We start from the raw sequence: 24978 nt of genomic DNA, 5'->3' as shown, positions 1-24978 counted from the left end.
GTATTTTTTAAAAAATAGTCTTTATTCAACCTTTTTTAGTTTTAAAAACACATTTCCACTTCTACAGCTTTAATTATCCGTAACAATTCAAATGTCATAATTCCAATTTGTGGCCGATTATTTTATACATTATGTACACCTTTAAATATATAATATCTTTTACTATATTCTACATTTGTTCTTCATTAACATCAATTTAGTATATTCTTCATATATGTACTATTTATATATATGTATTTACATATTCCCTTTACCCTTTAACAAGTTTTATCATATTCATAAATATATACAATTTTCAATTTAACATACTTTCTATATCATCTTTATGCATTAAGTTTACAGCTCATTTCTAGCCATTGATACCACATATTCCAACTTTTTCCTGTCTATCTTTTAACTCCATGGTTAATTTATCAATTTCTGTGCAACTGAGCACCTTTTTTTATTATCATTGCGTTTGATGGCATGTTTTCCTGTTTCCAATTCTGGGCAAATATTTCTTGCTGCAGTTATAATATGAAGTATAATATATTGAGTTCTTTTACTTATATTTCATTTTATAATATCCAATAGGAACAACTCTGGCTTCATCTCAATTTTTTGTTCTGTAATTTCTTCTAACCATTTTTTAATTTTCATCCAATATTTCTGGGCTTTCGGGCAAGTCCACCACATGTGAGAATGTCCTGTGTTAGTGATTGCATCTCCAACACTTTGGCGATTTATTAGGGTACATTTTGGCTAGTCTTGCCAGTGGTAAATGCCAACAATAAAACATTTTATAGATGTTCTCCTTATATGATGCCGACATTGTCAATTTAAGTTTTTCTCCCATATTTTTTCCCAATGTTCCAAATCCATATTATATCCAAAATTTTTGGTTCAAGTTATCATCGTCTCTTTCACTGTTTCCTCCTCCATTTTGAATTTTAAAAGACAATTGTAAGTTTTAGAAATAATTTTTCCTCTGTCCCTAATAATATTTTATCCAGTTCTTGTTGTTCACTTTGGAAGCCGTAATTTTCTAAATCTTTTTTATACCTTATTTGAATTTGTAAATATGGCCACCAATCTATTTCTAATCCTTGAGATTTTAAGTCTTGATTCGATTTTAATACTTCTTGTCCATCCAATAACTCATTATATGTCATCACCTTAATCCAGTCGAAGACTTTGGGGTATATCATGGCTTCCATGGTTGATAGCCACCTCGGGATTTTTGTATAATGATTTCTCTTTATTTTCCTCCAGACGTCTAGTAACGCGTCTCTTACCTGATGTCTCTGAAAATATGTATGTGATGGTATGATTGCATGGAGCGAGACGGGGCTCTCCACCGGGCATGGCAGGAACTGGAGGTCAGGTAAGACATGGCAGAGAAGCGAGACAGGTGTCTTACCTGACTTCTAGCTCCTGCCATGCCCAGCTTGGGGGGGGGGGCGAAGAGATGGCAAGGGGAGCTCCGCCTCGCTCCATGCATCTTGCTTTTCTGCTGCCCCACCCCTCCCCACCTGACACTCCCCCTCGCCGGCCAAGATCGGCAAGCTATATTCGGGGAGCTGAATGCGCTGCTGCCGCCCAGGAGGAGAAGAACGTGAGAAATGGGCTCTCTTGCAGTGCCTCCTCTCTCTTTTCTTCTCCCGAGTGGTAGCGGTGCGTCCGGCTCACCGAATCTGGCCTGCTGATCTTGGGCGGCAGCGGCTGTCAGCGTTCCAAAAAATCCCCAACTCCCAGTAAAGACGCGGAAGCAGGCATTTTCCAAAGTTCTCTTTACTCGAATAGGTAATTGGCACATCTGGGAAATCCCGAATCTGAAAAGCCCGGGCTTTCCTTCAGTAATTCAAAGCTCCCAAAACCACCCCCTTTCTCCTCAATCAATCACATGCTCCAATCAACGTCCATTCCACCTTGACCCAGCCCCTGACCACTCCTCCTCCTCCAGATGCTGGATCACCCTGACCTTGACCGATAGGAAGAATGCTATTATGTCTATTAATTCCCCTCTCCTAAATCTCCCCTCCTACTTTCCCACACATGAGGAGGTGGCAGCATTGAAGTTTCCGGCCTAATATGGCTTCCAAGGCTGACAGCGGCTCTGACCCAATCTCGCCGGCAATGCTGCAGGCAAGAACCAGCCACGCCGATCCCGCTTTATGGCTGCGCAGACAGCCCACACTGGCCACTGCTTGGAGCTCCAGCACCAGTCCCTATCCCCCCAGTCCCAGGTCGACAGGGCTAGGGCTGGCAAGAGTTTTTTTGCAGCCGCTCTTTGTGGCTGCCATTAAGAGAAGGGGTGCGCCAGCTACGGTTTGCAGAGGCAGCCTCCGTGAGGCCGTTCTACATGGATGGCAGGTGTGTGTGGGGCATGTTCGCCCTCCCTTTCCGGCCTCGCCGCCTTACATCGTGTTGTTTGCGTGGCAGCTGCGCATGCATCTAAGAATTTGGGGGGGGCTTATTTTAGCACATGCGCGCAAAAGCCCAACTAGGCTTATTATCCGGACAGGTCCTAGTTTCGGGGAAACACGGTAACAATTGTTGAATCTGTCTCAGATGATCAAATATTTCTACCCAATTGCTTGAGCTTTTATTTGTTTACATAGGTGGAGACAGTCAAAAAATAGTTAAAAGTTTCAGATTACCCAGAATATCAAAAAGGTACTTTAATAGGACTTTTATGATTTTTTAAACATACAATCTGGCATATTCTCCTGAATTATACAACTAAATTACCTCCTTGCCTATAGATAGTAAGATAAGTAATAAAAACTGATTAGAGTTATATGAGGAGTAGGACTTCCTTCCTACTATTAGACTTGATTGAGGATATTGGGGCTTAAGTAAGGTCATTAGAAATTGTTAAGTATTTGCTAAATATTTACTTCAACAACAACAAAAAATTATCATCATGCCAGGATGAAATCTGCTGTCTGAGAGTAAATCTCAGTATTTTAGCAGAATAAGAAAGTTTTCCCAGGAAATTGCACTTGCTGTTAAATTCAAGGGCTCACATATATTATTTGTTGCTCCATATTTGAATTCATTTATCTTACCATGCAGATGCCAGAAAAAATTATGACAAAGAATATTAGACAGCAACTACCATTAAAAACATGGGAATGCTCATAGCAGCCTAGTGTCTTGCTTCAAGCTTGTTAAAAGTAGAATCTCATGACACTTTTAAAACTAACAAAATATTAACAATTGTTAGCAGAGCTATAATTTAATCTTCCTGAAAAATAGGGCCATGGAAATAATACTTCCATTTATCTTCTATTAATGCTAGGTTACTGCAAGTGAGGACACAAAGGCCTATGAAGCTTTCTTAGATTAATTCTCAGATATTACTGCTGGACAATTTCAGTGAAAGCACCATAGGCTTATTGCTGATGGCAATATACTTGGCAAACTGGCCAAGTTTATTGCCATCAGCAATTACCATTTTTAACTGCTATAACTTTTTAGTATCGTTGTTTTTAAAAAATCTAATTACCTATAGGACTTTAATAGGAATTGTTGTAATACATAATCCTTATTTACATATTAAAAAGGTAAAAGTTTCTCTGTTCAGTCATGTCCAGTCTAGGGCGCGGTGTTCATCTCTGTTTCTTGACTGAGGGAACCAGCGTTGACATTTTCCTTGGCCATATGGCCAGCATGGCTATACACGGGGGTGCACAAAGTGCTATTTCTTCCCAACAAAGTGGTCTCTAGTTTGCAATGCTTTCGAACTGCTACCTAGATGGACAGGAACTGAGGCAGGAACGGGAGCTCACCCCATATTCATTTATTTATTTATATTTCTATACCGCCTTTCTCCCATAGGACTCAAGGCGGTGTACAGTCAAGAAAAATATAGATACACAAACATCATAAAATTACTAATTAAAATTATTATTTTGGCCCAATTAAATAGAAACTAAAATTAGATAACATTTTAAAAACATTCACATGTTCATATGTTTAGCCCCGCTTGTTGGAACATCAGGGTTTTGAGGGCACGGAAAGCATGGAGATCAGGGATATTTTGTATCTCAGGGAGTAGTTCATTCCAAAGGGTTGGAGCCCTCACAGAGAAGGCCCTCCCCCTGGGAGTTGCCAGTCGGCATAATTTGACTGACGGTACCCTGAGTAGTCCCTCCCTGTGAGAATGAACTGGTCTGTGGGAAGCTATTGGTGGCAAAAGACGGTCTCGTAGATACCCAGGTCCTGAGCCATGGAGCGCTTTAAAGGTGATAACTAACACCTTGAATGCACCCGGAAGACCACCGGGAGCCAGTGCAGCTCGCGTAGGAGAGGTGTTACATGGGCGCAACAAGCTGCGCCCATAATCACCCGCGCGGCTACATTCTGGACCAGTTGGAACCTCCAATATTACCAATCCGTAACCTTATATAGGAAGTGTGTAATTTGTCCAGACCCTTTCCTGCCCCAAGTTTTAAACTGCTTTAAAAAGACCGTAAAGGCTATCTGCTGGGTCGAAGGACAAAATGCTGAACTAACGAGAGACCCGCTGGTTTACCTTCTGATCACATAATAAGGAACCGAGCTTTAGGTAAAAATAAGAACCACTAAAAAGTGGACATGGCTTTGATCCCGAGACCATCAGGATCGGCCGCTTTCTTCTTATGGGAGGAAATTGAGCTTTCCCTTCCAAAGCCAAGCCCCTGCCGCCTCGCAGCCCGTTATTCGATCCTGCTTCTCCCCGGGCTCCTCGGCAGACCTCTGCGCAGGCGCGGAGGCACGCGCGCTCACTTCTCCTGCTAACGCCTCAGCGAGCTAAGCCGGGAGGTGCACGGGCGCGCGCTTCCCCAAGATCTTCATGGTGCCGGTGGATGCTGCACGCTTAGCTGCCGGCCGGAGCGGGGTAGCAGGAAGCGTCGCCGGCGATTTCCTCGGCAAGGATAGCCGCTGTTGCTGGAGAAGGAAAACAATCATGCATAACCCTCTTCGTGGCACGGAGCTGTTGCTGGAATGAGCAAGCGAGTGCACAAGTGAGGCGTTGCTCAGGCGGTTCCCTGGATGGATGTGTTTAGCTTTGTCAAGATTGCTAAGCTCTCCGGGTAAGTGCTGCTGCTTCTCCTCTTGAGTCCTTTTTCGTACATCTCCCCACCTCCCCGAATTGCTGCTGCTGCTGCTGTTGCCGCCGCCTATACTGATTATCATGTCAGTTCCGGTGCTGTTCTCTGTAGTGCTGGGGGCGGTAGAGAAATGGAAGGAATTTAGAGGTGAGTCGTTAATCCAACTTCCTTGCCGCTTGAGTCAAGGTCTTCGTTGCCCAATTGGTGGTACCTTCTGCTGGGTCGGGCCATCTGCTCTGAGTAGCAGCATAAAGCCGGTGATTTCCCCGGGGTACATTCAAGGGGTTTTCGGCATGGGGGGCGGCGATACCTGGGGAAATGAGGCTGGGTCCCCTCTCGCCCGGGCAAGCCGCGCTGCTTCCAGAACTCGAGCTGGAGCTGCGTCGTGCTTGTGTCCCTGGAAATGAACTTCCTTGTGGGTGATTTTCAGCGCGTCGGTAGAATGAAGATAGGCGGAAAACGATCCCTCAGCCATGGCTTCCCAAGCCCTTGGATCTAAATTTTCTGGCGTAAACTTCCAGTTTGATATACTTCGAAATGCTTCGCAGCTTTTTATGTTGTTTTTTTTAAAGAAAACATTTCCATCAGTTCAGAAGCTTACCTTAAACGCCCATCTTTAGTTTTACTTGAGTTATGGCAATGTTACCTAGTTGGTCTCCTTGTTTTATTTGAAGTTAGAACTGCATCACGAATATTTTTTAGAGAAGATGCGAAATAACTCAGTTTGTCATCAGTTGATCAGTGCTGGAGTATGCTTAGATCTATTCTGGTTTAGTGTAGCATATGTGAAATGTAACCTTACCTACTGTTAACTTTCCTCACAACACAGATTGAATATAAAGAGGAGAAAGGAAACTGTTTCAGAAAAAAAGTTAGACCTCAGACTGGCAGAAATACTAATGATCAGATTGAGATTTATTTCAGTATAGTTCAAAGAATTCATTGGAGGCACATGGTATGAAAATCTACTCATTTTCAAAGAAGGGTGGTACACATCTCTTAATGATCTGCTATAGGTGTACTTCACTACCTCTCTCATATTAGGTCCCCTTCCACTAGGTTCCTGTCTTGCAGAGAGGATTGCTGAAGAAAAAACCTTCATTTGTTTTTTTTGTTTTTAAAAATATTAATTATTGTGACAGTTCTTGCATTAGTTGTAATATTAGGTATGAGTAGTATTCCAAAAATGTAGTTCTAAGAAACAGTAAATAATGAAAGGGCTTGAACTGCTGAACTTTTTGTAAGAAACATTACAAATCAACTTTTGATTGAATAAGAAGCATGTTCCATTTTCAGACTGGACAAAATGTATTTTTCCTGATCTTCAGTCATTGAAATGGAGTGTAGACCAAGAGATCATTTTATACAATACAAGTATACTAACATTGACAAATACTACAGGTGTGAAATCAAGAACTTCCAAATCGCCAGTGTTATTTCACAGCTCTTCAGACACTTAATCTCTTATTCAAGAATTGGGTTACTCAGCAGAAGACTCTTATACAAGACTCTGTTATACTATTTGTGTTATGACAGACAAGAATGAAGGCCAGTTACATGTAGAATAGTTACCTACAACAACCTATTCTACCAAGATGAAATTCTTGTGTTTTTTCTCACATATTTTTAAGTTACCAAACAGTTCACTTTGTAAAGTAGCTAAAAAAAATACTTATATAACTTCTCCTTCTAGCCTAGGTTCTACTGGTTTCTACCTCATCAGCTTTAATCCTACTATTTTTCCCCATAATTTTTAGATGATTTATTTTGTTAGAAGTGATAAGATTTTTATAGAAATGAGTGATAATGTGTAAGAATACTAACATTTTATCTAGTGGTTGGCTCTCTCATATCAGAAAATCCTTGTGTACACTTAGTTTTCTAAAGGAGAGTTAACATATTGCACTTAGGATGCATCCTTGTGATGAATGATAGGTATCTGGTTCGACCTTAAATTCTAGACTGTCTTATTACATTGTTATGTTTAGAATGATTTATAATAATTTTATGCTATCAAATTTTTAAATGATAGTTCATGTTTTTGTTTTTTCTACCACTATTCTGAAAATATGGTTGGCTGCTATTCTTCATAAGACTTTGTTTGTACTAATATTTGTGTCCAAATGCTTTCCTTTATCCATGTCAATGTTGCTTTATTATTTGTAAATTGCCAGGCAAAGCTTAAGGAGGTTGAAATTCTTCAGAAGTGCTAGAATCTCAGTTCCCCCAATCCTCTGCAATCAAAATTAATTTTGACTGGAAATTCTGGGACTTCTAACTCCAAATGCTCTTAAAGATGTCAGATAACTTTAATACTTGTCTGATCTCCTGGGCATCACTAATAGGGACAAATAAAACATAAAGAAAAAGGGCAACATAAATGTGGCTCTAAAATATTTCATATTCAGTATGTGATTTTTTTAACCATTGGGAACAACTGCATAAAAAAAATAGAGAATAATATTCAGGGCAGGGCAGAAGACATTACTGAGATGTTGCAACTGTGAAACAACATAGCAGTAGTAAGCTACAAAGAAGAATGAAATAAAGGATTTATAATATTAACTGAGAAGCAGCAGTAGTCAGAAGCAAACGTGGGCAGAATCAGTTGGATGTTTGTACAGAACATTTGCTTTCCTGCTCAGGAATAATTCATTTTTTGTTTGCACTTCCATATATACTTTTACAATTTGGTGGGCACCTGGCTAATGAAATATATGTGTTATTTTTAGGCTGTAATCTTACTTGGTAACAAGTTCAAATACCTCCATGAAAATTACTTGTCTAAATAGAATTATGAAGGATTCTGCTCTCATTTTTATTTAATGTTATTTATTATTTTCTCTTCATGACATAACACAACTTAAAAAGCTTATCTGTACTTTGTGTAAGGTTTTAGGATGGTTGTAAAGGATCTACTATTCTGAAAACTTCAATTCATGCAATCATTTTAATGTAAACTTAAAGTGCTCTTGCTTATTGATTATATGCTTTGTTACCATGGACAGTCGGGAAGCAAGCTCTATCTGATAAAACAGCTTTCATATTAATTGGTTAATCGGTAAAATTTAGATCAAAATATTTTTGCAAAAACAAAACTAAAAAGCAATTTTCTATGTAGCCTTGTTGGCATGAATTACAGACAGGGTCAGACATTACTGGGATTGGAATTACTGGGATTCAGATAAATTGATTTCATGGTTTTATTCACATTTAACAGCAGCATCAATCCCTAATTTTTTGCTGATTTCCTGCCCCAGGATATTTTTTGGTTTTATGAACAAGAAGGAAATTTTCTATAGCAATTGTAATGATGGCTTGGTATTCAGTTACAAAGGATATGTGATCAAAGGAACAGAAAAAAATCAGATTATTAGCTAATGTCTCTGAAAATAATCTATATTATGACTCTGCATTACTTCATGTTCAGAAGAAAGATGTGCTTCAGAGTGCGCAAGGCCCATATCATTGTGCCTGTCTGCAGCTTCTTAAAATAGCTGTTTATTTTCTCAGGATTGTGCAGTTGCTCAACCATACTGTAAGACTAAATCTTAGTTTAAAGAATTACAGACATGTCCTAAATGTGTATCCCCAACTACTGTAAATAATTTTTGACCTTTACATTTGTACAGCTTTAGTTTGTATGATGAGCTCTCTTTTAAACTGGGCCCTTTTGTAGCCCAATTACGTTTCTTTTATTAAACAAAAAAGTGTATGATTTCCACCAGGCCACACAGGTAATCTTCATTTAATTGGGACCAGAATTTTCATTGCTAAACAATGTTGTAATAAAACATAACATCGCGTGGGCATCATGTGTTACTTAGTGAAGAAAATCATGACAGTCCCTGTTGTCATTCTTAAGCAAGGAACATGGGTTTTAAGTGAGGTCTCCTTGCAATTTTCTGCTAGCTTCCAACAAGCAAGGTCAGTGGTGGAACCAGCAGGAAGTCATGCATTTTCGGTTCACAAGCAGGTTGATGAGCACAGCTGGGTGGGAGGTAGCTGCTGGATAGGGGACTGTGCACTGGTGTCTGGTGTGGTATAGTATGAATGCAGCAAGGTCAGGGATGGCTGCTTTTGAGTGTGGGAGGGTGTGCTGGTGGCCAGCCCAGCTTCATGCTCTAAGTCCGTGATAGTGAACCTATGGCATGCAAGCCGGAAGTGGCACGCAGAGTCATCTCTCCAGGCACGCCAACCATCGCCCGTTGGTCTTCCGTGTTCCAGCGCGCACATATGTGCTGGCCAGCTGGTCTTCATGCGCAGGGGAGCGCTGGAAACTGGAAGAGCAACTCCCTGGTGCATATGCTCGCACCGGGAAGCTTAGCTTCCGGTTTCCAGTGTGTGCATGCATGCCAGCCAGCTGGTCTTCACGTGTGCATGCGGGCCAGAAACCAGAAGACCAGGTGATCGGTGCACATGTGCATGTGCATACCGGAAACTGGAAGCTCACCTCTTACAGTTTCTGGTGCTCCTGCGTGCCGGGGAGCTGCTCTTCCAATTTCTGGCACTCCCCCACGTGTGCTTCCTCCCATTTCAGCACTCGGTGCCTAAAAGGTTCACCAACACTGCTCTTAAGTATATGATGTGAGTGTTGGCATGTACAAACTACAGAGGGATCTTGTACTCTGTAGCTAGGATCTTTGGGAAAAAGACCCACAGGCATGGGAGTAATTTACAGGAGCAACTTATAGTCTTCCTTGCTAGTTCCAAATTAACTTTGCTTCTAAAGAAGGCTTCAGAGAAGGTTGCAAATGGTAATCACATGATCACAGGACACTGCAATCATTATAAGTACAAGATGGTTGCCAAGCAACTGAATCACAATCATATGACCAGAGGTGTGTGTTCTTGGATGGCCAGAACTTCAAGAGCTGAATATAAGTACCAGTCATTCAGTAGTCATAACTTTCAGCTGTTGCTGAACAACTGCTCATTAAGCAAGAACTATCTGTAATGGTATTATTTAATACTTTAAAGGAATATATGTTTACATCAGTTATAATTTTTCAGGATGGAAAAGCAATTTGTTTTCATCCATGAAAACAACTTTATAATTAAGTCATTAGATAATATAATTTTGCAATTTTCTATATTTGTTTAAGGTAATCTGATGAGGCATGGCTGGTCACAAAGCATCCATTTTAATTATTTCATTTACATCCTAAAATTTAAAACAAAGGAATCGAGAAGAATAGGAAACCTGGTGTGTGCCAAGAGAGGTATTTGTATTGTAAATCAAAGATAGTATTGATTTGTTTATTTATGAATTTATATGTAGCATTTATATTTAAATAAATATTTACATTTAAATGTTTTATGTGCTTGCTATCTCACAACTATGATTCTGGGTAGCAGAATCTACCCAGAACAAAATCCCATATTTTAATCCCTGGGTACAGGGATTAAAATATGAATCATGAGACAAATAATCCAATTACATTAAAACTACATTCACCTGAGATCTCCCCTAACCTCTTGACAAAATGCCAGCAAAAGTCCTCAATGCCTTATGTAAGGCTAACAATATTAGGCCCTCTGGTCTCTGGGGGATGTAGGGCAGATACTGTCATAGAAAAGCCATGAGTCTAGATTCCAAAATGGAATGTTTAATGGAAGAGTCTATGTGTATGTTGTGTCTGCTATATCTGATAGGTCAACAGAGATAATGGGAGATAAATAGTCCTTCAGCTAGCCAGGACCTAAGTAATAACTAGCACTTGAACTGCACCTGGAAGCCAGTGCAATTCACAAAGAAGTGGTATTACACGAGAATAATGAGGAATGCCCCAAATTGCATCCAGGGCTGTGGAGTCGGGAGATAAATGTTCCGACTCCGACTCCTCAGTTTTTTGTACTTCCGACTCCGACTCCAGGTACCCAAAATTTCCTTCGACTCCGACTCCACAGCACTGGCTGTGGAGTCGGGAGATAAATGTTCCGACTCTGACTCCTCAGTTTTTGTACTTCCGACTCCGACTCCAGGTACCCAAAATTTCCTCTGACCTCTACTCCGACTCCGACTCCACAGCACTGATTGCATCACTGGATTTTGGACCAGCTGCAGCTTTCAAGTGCTTGATAAAGCACATATTAGAATAATTTAAATGAGAAGTAACTAAGGCATGAGTCATCATGGGCAAAGCTTCCCAATTCAGGAATGGTTGCAACTGATTCACAAGATGAATCTGTGTAAAGGCCACTCTAGTTGCAGCTGCCAATTATTCTTTGAGTTGGAGCTGAGGAGGATCCCAAAATTGCACAGTAATTCTGACTGGAGAGGTACATTCCCAGCTAGAGTTAAAAGATAGAAAATCTCCAGGACTGGATAGCCTTAAAATCTATGGCAACTCAATCTTTTTGGGCTTGGGCTGAATTATGTTCTCCCTTACTCAGACCCTTGCAGCCATTAGACATTGGGAAAAGACTTGTTGAATCCTTTGTCACCCCAGTATGGAGAAGTACAACTGTGTATCATCAGCATACTATATGATACTACACCCCATGTTGATTGATGACCTTGCACAGTGGCTTCATGTAGAAGTTAAGTAGGAGTGGGAAAGGATAGAGATCTGAGGCAGCTCACAAAATAGGAGTCTTGAACTCAACTACTGTCCTTTACCAACATTGCTTGGAATCAGTCACAGAAGGAGAGCTATCATAATAATAACCTGGGGTGACAGTTATAGTAGGTCCTGCTCCCCTAAGAGTAGATATAATACTAGAACCAGCAGAGAGCAATCCATCTATGACAAGGAGCTGATGGTAACATCCTGATACTCCAGATTACCTTTCCACTGCCCTGAGATCAAACTGGTTCTAATGTTTGTCCTTTGCTGTGAGTCAAATCAGAGATGACTTGGATTATCTTGCTATGGTGGACATGAACTTTTGAGCTGCTTCTGAGTTCACACTCAAGTGCAGCAGATTGAAGTCCTCCTGAATTATAAGTCTAGGAAATTACCACCAGCCTAGCCACAGATGTTAGCAATTCTGAAAGGTTGCTATGCAGCAGGGAGGCTAGTACACAAGCAATAATCCCTTCTGATGCCTACAACTAATTTAAAAAATCAAATGCTGAGCAATCTGAAGGGGTACCTCAAAGCCATCTAATACAATGAATAAAGTGAGAATAAAGTCATGTCAATTGCATTAAAAAGACCAGATCAGAAAATTAACACCCTATGAAAACTAGAATTATACTTTATTGAGATAGACTATATTAACAGTATCATGCAAGTCTGTTTTGCTATACTTCCCCTTTTTCTTATACCCCAGTGAATTAGAGAAGCGTTTTTCCAAACTGCTTCTGAATGTTGTTTTGTTTCCCATGACTTAAAGAATGTTTCAGTCTTCATTACCCTGTTACTTTGCCTATTTCCATCAAAATCTCCTCCCTTGTTCTCTACAGAAACAGGTGATATGCTTGAAATAGTAGATTGGTACTTTGTAATTTGCTTAATTATATTCAATCTGAATGTTTAAATGTTTACATATAAAGCTGCAGGCATAATTCCTGTTAATTTTGAATAATAGGGATCACTTTTCTGGAAGAGTAATAACATTTAAGATAGAACTGTTCCAATGTGACATATCTACATAAGACCTTTGTCAATGAAGTTTTAATTTCCATGTGACATTGGTTAGCTGCAACAACGGATCTTAACTAAAGGTAAAAGGAAGCATATTCAACCAGCAATTTTGAATTTTGTGGAATTGTTTACTACCTGCTGTGAATGTCAGTTAGTTTAGGTATGACACGACAAGACTTAAGGGTATTCTGGATAATTTATTTGAACAAAATGATGGAACAAAAGGATTGCATGGAATTTGTTGAATATTATAATTTAAATGCATACAATACTAAGAAACAGTTTGACTCTATTTAGGCTCAGTATGGTATGTATTGTTAAATTTAAAAACAGATTGTAGAGCCAAATGTACATTATTTACACTGCCTATAATATGTGGCACTTGAAAGGTAGGTGGTTTTTTAATGTTACTTTAGTTTATTAAGGAATTTTAGACTTAGCCTGAAATAACTTGTGGGTTGTAGATATTCAGTTTATTGTATTTTCCACAATTTATTTCAAATAGTGTGCACCACACTTTGCATTTTAGGAATAAAACAAATACTGTAACAAGAGTAGATACAATTATCACCTGGCATTTAAAAAAATAAAGATCTGTTTATAGTTGTCACTTTTTACATATCTGACATAAATAAATGCAGAAAATTGAATATCAAAGAAAAAAGTAAACTGACAGGGTTATTTCAAATCTTAAGTATCTCAGGAAAATATAATGTATATACATGATACAAGGTATATTATGTTATATACATTACCTCATATATTTACAATTGCCCTATTTTATGATGTATGGACTGGAAATCTATGAAAATGAAGACCACCTTTCTGGTCTTACTTGACATTTAGAATCATTGACCATAATATTCCATTGGACTGACTGTAATAGGAATGGGGGCTCTGAGATACTGTGGTTTTCTTTATTTCCAGAATGGTTGATTCTGTTGATGGTAATTGATGCAGAGACGTTTTGCTCACAGTTGTTCTATTATAGGTATGGCTTCAATAATTTTTCTCTATAATCTTTATTACATTTTTATCCTGCCTTTATTACTTTATAAATAACTCAAAACTGTGAATATACATAACTGAACATGCTGGAAAGATCATATATCAGCATTGGATGAGATATTAGTGTGTGAACAAGACCTAGTTATACATTGCCAACTCAGGCTAGACATGGTTGGTAGAAATTTATTTAATTAAAAGATTTATATTGCCACCCAATTCAAACCATGGATGGAGAACAGTAAATAAGGGGTTAAAACATAATAATAATAATAACAACAACAACAACAACAACAACAACAACAACAAAAACATATTGTCAGCTCCGATCCACCGGGCTGCCATTCCGGAGGGGAAGACTGCTAGCCCGCAAGCTTAGCTACCCCAAACTTGCCACCGACATGGCTGCTTCTATCCTGGCCACCAGCAAGACTGGTGTAATACCCTGGAGCCCCAATACTTTTTCTTGCATGCTATTGCTGCTGCAGTGAGCCCCAGGGACTGAAGTGGAGTTGCTGCTGCGGGCGCCGCCATTTTTGCTGCCGCCTCACAGCTGAGGAAGGACAGCTGATGTTCGGGGCCGGGTGCTCGTGGGGAGTAAAAGCTGCCATCCTTCCAGGCTGTCGGGACTAACAAACCAAGACTAATTGCCGGTTGGTGTGTGGGGGGGTGACATATGCAGAAGCTAGGCTAAGGGCGGAGCAATGGGTGTGGAGCTGGGAAGGGAAGTGGGAAACTTTAAAAGATGGTGGGGAGCACAACACAGATAGCGCTGACAATGATTCACTTTCACGGGTGATTGTCAGAGCGTGCTGGATCGTACGATAAAAGCCTTTCACAGCAAACTGAAGTATTTTATTTCATGTCGTTCTGGAACCTGACACATATTAAAATGGTAAGATGGTGAGCAATATTGTAATCTCACTAATTGAGAACTCAATATATCCTGACTCCTAGGATCCATGGAAATAGCTGAATCTTAACCACCTTTCTAAATGTCTGTAGAGTTGGAGCCAACTCTCTATTGGGGGAAGATAGGTCCAAAAAGGCAGAAGCTAGTTGTCAGGTTTTCAGGCTGTCTTCAAATAAATTGCATCACAAAGTCTTTTATAAAACAAACTTTCACTTTATTAAGCACAGCACTTTTTACATTGACTCGTTGCAGCCGGTGCTGACGTGCTGCCCAAAACCCCTCCTCTTCCTTCCCCCACTCCTCTGCATTCATTGGCCATCTTCCCAATCATTCATCCCTAATCTACTGCTCCAATTCAAGGAATTTTCCCCCACCCATCCATCTCCTAGGGGACATTATCTCCAGAGGAAATAAGTAGGTGAAAGGAAACCGTCCCGTTGCAGACGCCTGCGTTCTCCTTCTATGTCAGCACTAGGATAAATGCATCTTGACGTGCTGACACTAGTATAGAGAAGATGCAACTTCTAGTTCCCCTTTCTTTCTTTTCTTTTTTTCTTTTAAAGTTAGGGTCTAAATAAAAAAGGAATCTTCTCACCCAGCTTCAGTCACTGTTCATCTACATCGCTCCTGCATATTCTTTTGTTGCCTCGGCTGTCACAGCTTCATGGCAGCCATGATGGCTGCCTCTTCTCCTTGTCGTGGATAAGAGGGAAGAAGCCCTGGGTCAAGCAGGAGAGTTGCTGCTCTCTGTGACCTGCAGGGTGCCCCTCTTTTCTTCACCACTCCTACAGGGTGGCTTTAGGTTCTTTCAGAGACCTCCAACAGGGAGATCTTGGCATGGGATCTCGGAGACCCGCTCCTCATCTCCGATCTCGCTGCAACATCAGCTGGAAGTCCAGTTTTTTTCCCTTACTTCTGTTTACTTTTGCACAGCTTTGGCTAATAAACTGGTTGCAGTTTTTCCTAGAGGAAATACATATGGCTTCAATCTCCAGGAACGTCGCTCAGTCTTGCCCATCTCGATTTCTATCCATACAGGGCTATGGTTGGTCAAGGTTCTTGGGAAAATCTTTGTTCTTTTTGTCTTAACAAGTAGATCATCTGACAACAAAATAAAGTCAATCCTAGAGAAGGATCTGTGTCTGTCGGAAAAAAAAGTATAATCCAGTTCTTTTGGATTATGTATTCTCCAAATATCTTTTAATTCCAAGTCTTCTTTCATATCAAAAAAAGTCTGTGGCAATCTAATCCTAGATTTCGCCAAACTCTTTTTATCTAGTTTAGAATCAATTACTCCATTCCAATCTCCCATAATTAGAATAGATCTATAGTCCCATTGCAGTATTTTGGTATGTAACATTTTGTAGAAATGGTCCTGTTGTTGATTGGGAGCATAAAGTCCAATCAGAAGAATTTGGCCATTTACTGTAAGCAATTCAATTGCTATAAACCTACCATCTTCATCTGCTTCTATAATTTTAGCTGTTAGTCTTTTGTTTACATAAATAACCACACCATTCTTTTTTTGCAAAGTTGAAGATATAAAATGTGTTCCTAATTTAGAATTTATCAAATATTTTTGATCTTGAGTTGTGATATGCGTTTCTTGTAAACAAATTATATCATTATTAAATTGTTTCAAGTATGCAAATAACTTCTTCCTTTTCTGTACTGAATTCAACCCATTCACATTCCAGGATAAACACTTAAATGTCATCTTTATCTTTCTGAAGCAAAGAGCAGAATAACCGAATATCTTCCGGAATCTTCGGTCTTGCTCCCCCCATGGCCTCAGTCTCTTGTGTAGTACTCTTAGCTCCCTTTTTATATTGTCTTTCCTGTTGTTGCTTTTCTTTAAATTGCTTAGATTTTGCACGAGTTATGCGCTGATCCTTAACTTCAACCATCCGAACCGGGTCCAAGATTGGAGAAGATTCCAACAGGGGCTCTTCCAAAAAACCTCCTTCAGCACCCTGCGTTTCGTCTAACTCCACCTGCTTAGACTGTTCTTGCGGTTCTTGCTGGAGTTGCTTCTTATCACTCTCCTTAATCTCCAGAACTGTAGATGTACATGGAGATGGTGTTCTTTCTTTAAAAATAGTAGTGTAAAAATGCTCCGCCTTCTCCACAGTATTCAAACGATGTCTTTCTCCCTTGTACTTCAAAATTATGCCAGTTGGGGCATCCCACTGGAATGGTATCTCTTGTTTTTGCAGTTCTTTTACTAGAAAGCCAAAATCTTTTCTGGCTTTCAGCATTTTAGGTGGTAGTTCTTTGTAAACTCCAATTTGTGCACCCCCCACTTGCACAGAAGTAAGAAAAGATTTTTGCAGGATATCATTTCTTATTGCTCTATCCGTAAAATATATGACCACATCTCTAGGCAATTGTCTTTGTCTGGCCACCCAGGAATTCATTCTGTAAATTTTGTCTATTTTGTAAAAAACCACATCAGGATTAATTTTTAATATCACTGCCAAGGCCTCAGCACAAATCTGTCTCAAATCCTGTCTGTCATCCTCTCTGATTCCTCGAAGCCTTATAGCAAATTCCATTGCCCTGAATTGCATCATAACAATTTCGTTTTCAACTCTCTGCATTTTATCATCAACATCAGAAATTTTATAGTCATTGTCTTTCATCTTAACATTGACTTCTGATTTAAATTCTTCCACTTTGGAGTCCACTTTAATAATAAATTCTGCAAGGCCAGACGCCACATCTGATATTTTTTTAGTCACCTTGCCATAATCCTGTTTCACCATATCTTTGATTTCATTAATTTCCTGCATAATTTCCTGTTGAGATTTTTGAAGTTTATCATTTATTTCCTGTTGAGATTTTTGAAATTTATCATCCAAAGCCTGGGATATAAATTCTTTTAAATTTTCAAAGTCAAAGTCTTTTTTCTGAGTTTGTTGGACAGGAGGCTGTGATTCATGTTTGTGTGTGGGGGATCCCCCCCCTGCTGCCTTTCCTTCCTGCTTCTTTGAAGCCATCCTGCCACGTAAGTTAGTTTTTCTAAAAAGAGAAATCCTTTTTCCTTTTGCACCTCCACAAAAGCTTCTAAAAAAGTCCCCCAGGTTTAATCAGATAAAAGCTGAACTGAACAGATTCAGTTTTTAAAGAAAATTTTTTTTCCTCTTGTCTTATTCCTCTATGTTACAGGCAGAGTAACGTTGTAACTGATCAAAATAACTTCTCAGAATCACTTTCACTAGCTCGTTAGCTCAGCTGCTGGGCGCCATTTTTTTTCCAAATCAGTTTCACACGATCGAACTTTCTCTTAATTTAAAAAGTCACCAAAACATCAATATTTGCAATTTTCCAGTTTGGGAGTTCAAGTTGATACTTCCGCTGCTTATTAAGGTTGGTTTCATTCAAATAAGATGTTTGCAGCAGCCAGCTTGTTCTGCCGATAGCAGAATCGTCCCACGCCGTCCGGAGTCTGGCAGGTTGAAAGGGAGCCGCACCTGTTTCCTCCCCAGCAGCGATTCTCTGGGGACTCACAGGGGCTCAACCGATTCCTTGCCTTCTCTCCTCCAGCAATCCTTCAGATTTTTGGAGTTTTCAAGCCGCTTCTAGGTATCGAAGCGGCTCTACAGATAGCGGGGCTGGCGGTCCTTCAAGGAGACCGTCTTCGCTGGCTGCGAAACAAACCGGAAGTCATCCAGGAAGATCCTTCTTAACTTGTATCATAGCCATGATGCCTTGATATTTTCTTGGGAAATAGATTGCATTGGAATAAGATATAGGGACCTTGGAGTTGTGCTAAAGTTGTGGAATGTCCTTTTTTTGTACATTCAGTTGCCTTTCCCTATTTTCAGGGGTGCTATTCAGCAGGTTCTCACAGGTTCTGGAGAACCAGTAGTGGAAATTTTGAATAGTTTGGAGAACCACAAATACCACCTCTGGCTGGCCCCAGAGTTTTTGCTCCAAAAATGGAGCTTTTTGCAATATCCTTCCCCCAGGAGTGCAGTATCCTTCCCCTGCAATGGGGTGGGAATGGAGATTTTGCAGTATCCTTCCCCTGGAGTGGGGTGGGAATGGAGATTTTGCAGTATCCTTCCCTGCCATGCCCACCAAGCCACACTACACCCACCAGGCCACACCCATAGAACCAGTAGTAAAAAAAATTGAATTTCACCACTGCCTATTTTGTGTATTTATTGTCTTGGCATCCCAACTTCTCTGAAAATCCCTCATTCCACCCTCTGAAAACTAAAGAACAATAATGTAAGTTCTCACTGAATAATCTCACAATCACCATATAATCTAGAGAGAAAATGACAGCGAGAGAATTAGCAAGTAGAAATGAGTGGTACAGATCTGAGCCTGATTCTCCCCAAACAAAATCTTATATTCTATGTGTATTCCCTAAGCTCTCGAGATGGATGGTTAAACCATTATTATTTCTATAGACGTTTGGATTATTTTAATGCATGTTACAAATGACTTTTGATATAACACTGGTTTTTAATTTTTTTCTATGTTCCATTTTTACTATGATGTATGTACTTTTTGTATCATAAGGTACAGTATCTTGGATGCTCTTTACAGTTAGATTTTAAAGAAAAGGCAAACTATAAGGCCTGCCATGAAATTTAATCAGATTTTCTTTTATATTTAACTTATAGAGCTATTCATCTTTACTGTAGAGTTGGGGACAAATGAAAGCCATATCTTCCAACACTATATCTGTTCAACAGTAAATCAGTGGGATAAACTTTGAACTGAATGGCTCAGTTTCCTGTAGTGAATCCGCTGTAGTGAGCATATAAACTTAAACATTTAATATTTAACAAATTTACTGCAGCTAATCTTCAATGCATTTCTATGTGCTGAATCCTTCTAGCCACTTGTAACTTATACAAGGTTTTCTGTTACTACATCCCTTTTAATAAATCAAACCTGTATTTTACTCAAAAAATTCAATACATGATAATTTAAAAATAATCAAATATTTTACTACAGTTTTAAATTTACAGATGGGGAGATTCAGAATATACTTGTTGATTATTGGTTAACCAAATCATGGTTTGCTTTTCTTTCTGAGTCTATTACCACTGACCAGCAACCATATCTTCCATTGTGCCACTGATCTTTGCACAAAGTTCTGACGTTTCTACTGACTCCTCTTTATTTCTAGGCACTTGATTATGCAATTATGTGGCAGGGAGTCGAATGCCTTCTTGTAATCAATATAAGCTACGTTCAAGTTGGTTTTCTTTCTCTTACAGTTTTCTAAAATCATCATCAATCTTTGCTATTTGGACAGTTTCCTTCCTTCTCAGATGAAAAGAACTTGTTTCCAACTAGATGCTGTTGAATTGCATCAACTATCATGCCAATTAGCAATTTGAAAGTTGTTGGTAGATATTAAACAATCTTTAGTTTTACCTCCTTGTCTTAGTTCATTTTCACCTGACCAATTCTTGATCTACCTTCTCTTTTCTCCATCATTCTGTTGTTTATTACAATATTATTTTCATTTCAGCTTCTTTTTTATTGTCCATCTTCATTATCTTAGTTGGATTCTTATTGTATTTCTTAGGGTTCTCTGGTAGCTGCACCCCAGAACTGCACTGTTTTTTTCTTTGTCAGGTGTTGTGTGTTGACTGGTTCACTGTAGTCATTCTGTTGATGGATTGGTAGAAATGTTTCTGATTCAATTGAAATTGGAGATTATGCCTATTCAGGCTTCGTATCTGTTAATCTTTTTGGCTATAACTGTTATTGCTCTTTTCTTATTTCTTGTTTCCAGTGATTCCTTAATCTTGATTGTTTCTAGATGATCAGGTATTCTTTGGTATTCTTGTTTTTTCATCTGTTCCCAGCTTGCTTGCATCTAATTTTAGCATGCTGATCTAATTTTCAGGATCTTCCATTTTGGTGTTATATAAATTTGGAGCACAAGCTGTTAAATTTTAAACAATTCTGGGGAAAATTCTGGTCTATTTTATGATTATGTGACATTTTTCAGCTTTATGTAGAATCTTCAACAGATTAAACAATTCTTGAAATTGTTCTTAGCAAGTTGTCTGATTCTTTACCCTTTCACATCAGTAAATAAACGATTCTTAGAAGAATCAGTGGCTAGATTGGATTTGGTGATGCTATTGTCATTCTTATACTGTTTACAATGATTCCTATCTTGCATTTAAAAATATTTCACACTGTCACTATTACTGGCAGTATGGGGAAGAAAAATATTGTGGAGGATGCTAACATTTAACCCCACCTTGGTGAGAAAACCAAGGAAGCTTACTTTCCTATAAAAAGAAAAATGAAAGTAGCATCTAATATACCCTGTTTTCCCCAAAATAAGACACCCCCTGATAATGAGCCCAGTCGGGCTTTTGAGTGCATGGCAATAAAGCTAAGCGCTTATTTTAGGGTTCAAAAAAATTTAAGACAAGGTCTTATTTTTGGGGAAACACAGTAAAATAATTCTTAGACATACCTATCTTAAAATTACCAATAATATCTATTTTTTTTGGTTGACACATGAACTTGTGTGTGCTCTTCTTTTGATTTTAGGATTTTGATATCTTGATATTTAAATGTTGTTGGGTTGATCTCCGTGTTTTTATTATTTTCCCCCTTAATAATAATCTTTTTTTAATAAAAAGAAACCTGCTTTACAATTTAAAGATAAGAATGGAATGGATTATTTTTAAATTGAACCTGGAACAGCAGTATGTATAACTGAGCTAGATTTTTTAAAAAAATCCACTGCAGTTTATAAAAAGCCTGCACTTGGTTCCTCCCAAGCCTAGCTGAGCTCAGAGCTGTGTGCTATGGTAGACAGATGTTTAACATCTTGATCTAAACAGTAAATTCTTAGATGATCTGTATTTAGTGTTGTGACTGAGTGTTGCATTACATCAAAGGATAAATGTCTGTGGGTAATTAGCAGATTTTCTTAATTATGGTTCCTAGTTATGCTACGTCATTTACCTCACTTTTTTTGATCAGATATTGATTTATTTTCTCTATATTTCAGTGTGCTCTCATGCTACTGCTTTTTTAAACAAGCTCTACGTTTAAAGGATGATACACATTTTCTCAATTTGTTAAAAGGATTTTATTGTTATACGTACTTGGGGAGATAGTCCCATTGAATTACTCTCTCTCTCTCTCTCTCTCTCTCTCTCTCTCTCTTTCTCTTTCTCTTTCTCTATCTCTTTCTCTTTCTCTTTCTCTTTCTCTTTCTCTTTCTCTTTCTCTTTCTCTTTCCATTGCCAATAATAAAAAAAGATAATCAGAAACTGGCATGGGCATAGAAAGTTGAAATTGTGTTAATTATTAAAAAAAATAGTTGTGACTTCCGGTTTGCTGCTGGCCACCGCCAGATGTTCCTTCGGGATCGTCAGCTTCCACTGCCTGTTAGAGCCGCCTTCACAATGGAATGGCGGCTCGAAAAAACTCCGTTTCCATGAGGAAACGGAGATAGAGCCAGCTGGGGTGGGTAGAACTCTCTGCATAGTCCCAAAAGTTTTTCTTTTACTTTTGGGACGGAGCGGATGAGCTTCCCCATATCCCCAGCCGCTGCTCCGGGCTTTGGGAGACCTCTGCTATATGCAGAGCCAGGCGACAAGAGCAAGCCTGCGAATTTAACAGATTGATTAAAGAAAATGTGATCTGGACCTGTGATACAGAATCGCAAGTATTTTACTTATTTTATAAAAACTATTCAAGAGAAAAGGGGAAAGGAAAGAGGAAAAAAAAAAGGGACTTTTAAAATGGTGTCTGCCGAGGCTTGAGAAGAGGCTGAAAGGGAAAGTCCTTCCGTTCTCTATTATTACAATGTAGCGGAATAAATACCACTGGCTACAATTGTAGACAAAACTTCGCTCCTGTGTTCTTTTTCTCTCTCTTTTTTTTCCTGGGGATCGGATATTGCTTCTGATTGGAAAGAAGTCTTTTTTTTTTTTTTTACAAAGCCTGCCTGGGTGGAAACATGGCACTGAGACTTATAAAGTCAGACAAACAAGTAGTGGGGGGGGATTCCCCCACTAACAAGCTAAAGGAACAAGTTTTAAGTCTCCAGTCTCAGCAACCTGATTTTAATATAATAGAATTTCTCTTAGAGGAGATTGTAAGAAGGGATAAGATTGTGAATCAGCACCTTGAAAAATTTAAGCAGGAAATTAAAGAATTGGTGAAATCTAAGTTTGATTTTTTGGAGCGAAAAATTTTAAAAATGGCTAATGGCTTTTCAGAATTTATGATACAGTTGGATGCAAATACTAAGTTACTAGAGTCTAAAATGGAAGAAACTCAAGATAATTTGGATAATAGAATTCAAAAAATTGAAAATGATTTGATAAATATTCAAGATAATAGCTCAGAAGAAAAACCTAAAATGGAGGCTGATCAAAAGACTGGCAATGTAGAAAATTTGCAACAGAGGATTGAAAGAGAGGGTTTTTTTTTTTTATTGAAAAAGTTTTCAAATACAAATTTTTCCACCCTTTTTCCCCCCCTCCCCTCCCCCTCCCTAACCCCCCCTCCCCACCCATCCCCCCCTGTGACTTCTTCGTAACAAAAAAAACCCTAATTCATAACAGATTACTTACTCCCTCCTCAAAATACTGACCTTTACTTACTAAAAATATTATAAATATTATAACATCCCCCTTTATCCATACTTTTCAGAAAAGAAGAAGAAAAAAAAACATTATACTATAACTATTGTAAAATAACTTCTAATTTAACATAATAATGTTTTATATCTATATATTATTACAACAATTCAAAACCACCTTCCACTTTAAAACTATACGATAAGTCCTACTTTAATATTTAATCTTCTATATATATTACTATAACATTTCAAAGCGGCCTCCCCATAAAATCTAATTTAACATTTATTCCACTCTATCCATTTCCTCCACTCCCCTAAATGTATCACTTAAAAATCCCTTTTCTTAAACTAATCAGTCTGTAGCTAGCTTATTCACCCACTGTCCTGCAAATTTACCATACACAACAATTCTTAATATCTTTAATTCACTGCCCACACTACTTAAAAATATATATATATATATTCCATTATATCTAAATAAAAAAAAAGAAGAAAAGACAATAACTTTAATTTTATAGTCCATATAATATCTTCTTTGAGGTCTTTCCACTGGATTGTTAAAACCAACATCCATAATAGGGTAACATAGCTTGCTGATGCAACAGTTTATTCAAGATCTTCAATCATATCTGCCCCCATCACTAGTAAATATCTTCTTATATGTATAAAAGTAAAAACAACCACCCGAGTGACATTATGATTATATTCCATATAATAATAATTGTGGGTTTCATCAGGATTATTGATTTCCATCATCGTAGTGGGTAACAACCGGATCTTCTGCATGCCCCAGCATGATTCTCTTGCCTTATGATTCAAGATAATTATAATATATTTATCAACACAAAAAGAAATTTCAAAGTAGATAATTCAGATCCATCAGTTTGAGGCTCTTTCCACGTCCCAAAATTACGGCAATGCAGAGATCTGCCACTATCCTCAGGATAATATTGACCAATATGTCGCCTCCTCTATGTTTTCACATAATCATTCATATTTTAAAGTCACTGGCTTCACTGTTGCTTGGGTTAGAAATTTCTATTTTTGTACAACCTATTTCTTTTTTTGTTTTCTTTTTGTGGGTTTGACTTCCATCCTGGTTTCCTTTCTACAGATTGTGTGTCAACTGGTCGGTTTTCATTCTGCTTTGTAGATTGGTCTTGTTGATTTTGTTTTTGTGTCTCATGTTTCTTTTTTATCCCTTGTATATCCCCTAATTGGTTTCCATGCTTGTCCTTGCCTTGATAAGTCATCACATTAAAATCAGATGGCACTTCTCTCAAATTTGTAGATAATCCAGCTGGGGTATCCGATAAATCCAAAGGCAATTTATCTGGTACAGTCTCTGTAATTCGATATTTTCCCTTTATTTCCAGCTCCTTCTGCTTATCCTGTATTATACCTAAAGATGTTAAATTCATGTTCAACCTATTTTGATAAAATTCTTCCGCTCTTTCAATAGTATTTAACTAATATCTTTCTCCTTGATGTCTCAGTATAATACCAACTGGGGCGTTCCACCTATATGGGATATTTCTCTTTTTTAACTCAGACACCAGAAAACCAAATTTCTTCCTTTCTGTTAATATCTTAGGTGGGAGTTCCTTGTAGATCCATATCTTTCTTCCATACAATTGCAAATTAGAATTGAAGGAATTTTGCACAATATTATTCCTAATTTGCTTGTCCGTAAAATAAATCACCACATCTCTGGGCAGTTGCCTTTGCTTAGCAATCCAGGAATTTATTCTGAAAACTCTGTCAATCCTACTAAACACTTCATCAGGTTGAACCTTTAGA

At 38.5% G+C, this 24978-nt stretch overlaps 1 protein-coding gene across 1 annotated transcript in view; it reads left to right on the top strand.

The window, feature by feature from the left end:
• The first annotated feature begins 4734 nt into the window (after nt 1-4734).
• Nucleotides 4735-24978, top strand: part of FRMPD4 (FERM and PDZ domain containing 4) — a 298999-nt gene continuing 278755 nt past the window's right edge. Inside the window, 1 exon segment of the mRNA XM_087895290.1 lies at nt 4735-5060. Within this exon segment, the coding sequence (XP_087751416.1) occupies nt 5020-5060 (41 nt within the window). The 5' untranslated portion in view covers nt 4735-5019.

The sequence above is a fragment of the Pantherophis guttatus genome, chromosome 5 (assembly GCF_059756535.1).
Source record: "Pantherophis guttatus breed Tessera chromosome 5, ASM5975653v1, whole genome shotgun sequence".
In the NCBI taxonomy this organism is placed as follows: Eukaryota; Metazoa; Chordata; class Lepidosauria; order Squamata; family Colubridae; genus Pantherophis; species Pantherophis guttatus.
The sequence above is the reverse complement of the archived record's forward strand: the minus strand, read 5'-3'. Positions and strand labels throughout refer to the sequence as shown.